The following is a 2,648-nucleotide window of genomic DNA, read 5'->3' as shown; positions in this document are numbered from 1 at the left end:
GTCCAGTCTCTGGTATTTGGAATTTAGGCGGCAGTCCTTGGTTTTGGATGGATCACTGGGTGTGTGGGCACAATCCATGCTTTAACCAGATTTGAACAGAAGGATGGCCACTTGGCCCAGGTAGAAATAGATGAAGTGCTTAGTTTCATGTGTCACATAACTACCAAAGTTTCTGCCCACAATGCAGTGCCAAGTGGGATTGTACTTCTTGTCAAACTCCTTCTTGATGTGGGCCGCAATGTCCTTCTCGATGTTGTATTTCTCCAGCGCCTGAATCGCGCACTCCACCGAGTCCTGTTGCATCTCCTCCGACATGTCGGCATTTTTGATCACGGCCTTTCGGTCGCACATGGTTACCGTGAAGCGCGCGGACTAGCCGACTGCGACGGTCCTGGGGGAGGGGGTTAGAGCAGCTCAAACACAGCGAGAGCCGTCGCTACCGAAGCCGTGGCGCATCTCGAATTTGACATTTTCATACCCAATGGCAACACATCAATTAAGCCCTCTGCCCGACCTTCAATTTCAATTTCCTATTTTGTTTAGAAAATCGTCTATGTCCAGTTATTAACTCTCTCAATTTGTGCTTAAAGCTAATGTAATTTGCTATGTTCCATCATTATAATGAGGAAAATGAGGAAAAATCCAAAATTTATCTTCATTTGCATTCTTTCCCAGGGTGCTGTGTAGTGATTTTGAACTTCTTAAAAATGATTGCTCCTTCATCCTGGTATTACCCTTCATTTCAAAGATTAGTATCATTTCTTCTCTAACACTTCTCATTCAACAAACGACTATTTACTGAGGACCCTAGTTTATATGACATGTTCCAAGAGGTGAAGGCCGTGGAAAGTAACGTTTACTTATATTCCAGTTAGTGGTGTAAGAAGTTTATGCATATAGTCTTTTGTTGTATTAATTACTTGTAAAGCCTTTCGACTTACACATTACTCTTTGTTTCCTGAGAAAGAAACTCTTTCATTATTCCCTTAGTCAAGCCGTAAACAACTGTTCCGTGATTAGAAAATGGAATTATAGTTTTTTGTTTCACTTTCCTCCAGTTTCCTTGGTCCTTTCCCTCAAGTGTCTTATTTCACTACTGTGCCTCTGATATTTAGTATCATCTCATTTGTAATAGTAGATGAATTATCTCTGAGACCAGATTATAAATCCTTCATGGGAAGGAACCATATTTGATGCTTTGCCATCCTCTAGAAGGTTGCTCAGTTAACATGTGTTGGAATAGAGGCAATCCTTTTATCATGTTCTACTCAAGTAAATAAAAGCATCATCCTAATGAGTCAGAGATAAGACAATGGTGCATATGCCCTTCTTTAATGTATGTGCTTAACAAAGAAGTCAGAAAAAGAGGGCAAATGCCACTTTAAAGAATCAAAAATGAAGGATTTATTTTTAATCTATGTTTTATCCCAGATATTATTTCTTAGATAAAGTGTCCTTGCCACAACCCAAGCCTCGTATTTTTAGAGCCAGTCCTGTAGCTGAAGCCCCTGTGCAGAATCCTACTGCAAAATGTCTCCAGCCTTCCCGCTGTGCAAGGAGCAGGCATCTTAAAGAAACTGTTCCATTAGTGATAAAAAGCAAACCTGGCCTTCAAATATTACCTTGCATTTCACTTTGGAATGTGTAACTCTCTGACAAGACTTCTTTGTTTGCCTCATTTAGCAGTAGGTTGGCTGCTGTATACATTGCTATACTTAACATTTGTTATCAACTTAGTTTGACAGCTTAAATCTAGCATAATGATGTGGAAATATAAACAAATGTTAAATGCACTTTTGCATTCCAATTGGTCTTTTTCATTCCTTCCCCCCCCAAAAAAACCCCAAAAACTTACTCTTAAAGCCAGTCCTGCACAAAGAATGTAGAATCTGAAAAGAGATTTTTTTTTCTTTCAATTATATGATGTGATTGTGTAGATCTAGTAATCCAATTTGACACACTATTTTGGTTACTCTCAGCTTAAACCAACTTAGATATGGGTTTTGACCTGGAGTGACCTTGTTGGCTTCGCAAAGGATTGTTTCAATAAGCAGATGGATCATTTTGCCAAAGAGAATTTTTAAAAATTAAAAATAGTCATTAAGGTCCACCTATGCCTTCTGTGCCAAAGAGCAATAAATTTGAATAACATAAAGTTTCAAACCATTGGGAATATAGACTTCTGTCTTAAATTGGCTTGTTTATTACTGTCCTTTTGTTGTATGTTAAAAAAAAATTTTTTTTTGCACCATTAGGCTGAATAACCACAAACCTCCAATTATAGGTTTCTTGGAAGCATTTGACATCTTGCATCTAGTGTTTCTTATTGGCAGCCTTCTTGAGCAATAGGCAATCATTTTTTATTTATTTGTTGTAGTTGTTCTATTAGCATAATTTTTATGATTTTTTTTTGCACAAGTATCTGCCTTTAATTGCAGCTTTTTTTAAAAAACATTTTATTAGGGGCTCATACAACCCTTATCACAATCCATACACTCATCAATTGTGTAAAGCGCATTTGTACATTCATTGCCCTCATCATTCTCAAAACATTTTCTCTCCACTTAAGCCCCCGGCATTAGGTCCTCATTTTTCCCCTCCCTCCCCGGTCCCCCCTCCCTCATGAGCCCTTGATAGTTTATAAATTG

General features: G+C 38.3%; 2 protein-coding genes across 7 annotated transcripts in view; one reads left to right on the top strand and one right to left on the bottom strand.

The window, feature by feature from the left end:
- ROBO1 (roundabout guidance receptor 1) overlaps window positions 1-2,648 on the top strand; it is a 1,092,383-nt gene that overhangs the window by 615,174 nt on the left and 474,561 nt on the right. The gene's annotated exons all lie outside the window — the stretch shown is intronic.
- Window positions 7-379, bottom strand: LOC101654729 (dynein light chain 1, cytoplasmic-like). Its single transcript, XM_004706418.2, has one exon. It carries the CDS (start codon window positions 349-351, stop codon window positions 82-84), a length of 270 nt encoding a protein of 89 aa, XP_004706475.1. The 5' UTR covers window positions 352-379; the 3' UTR covers window positions 7-81.

The sequence above is a fragment of the Echinops telfairi genome, unplaced genomic scaffold, assembly GCF_000313985.2.
Source record: "Echinops telfairi isolate 266 unplaced genomic scaffold, ASM31398v2 ScPeMD7_6;HRSCAF=24_1, whole genome shotgun sequence".
Classification (NCBI taxonomy): Eukaryota; Metazoa; Chordata; class Mammalia; order Afrosoricida; family Tenrecidae; genus Echinops; species Echinops telfairi.
The sequence above is the reverse complement of the archived record's forward strand: the minus strand, read 5'-3'. Positions and strand labels throughout refer to the sequence as shown.

What these genes read in the sequence shown, in the direction of transcription:
- LOC101654729 (XM_004706418.2), bottom strand. Translation starts at nt 351, where the DNA reads ATGTGCGACCGAAAGGCCGTGATCAAAAATGCCGACATGTCGGAGGAG.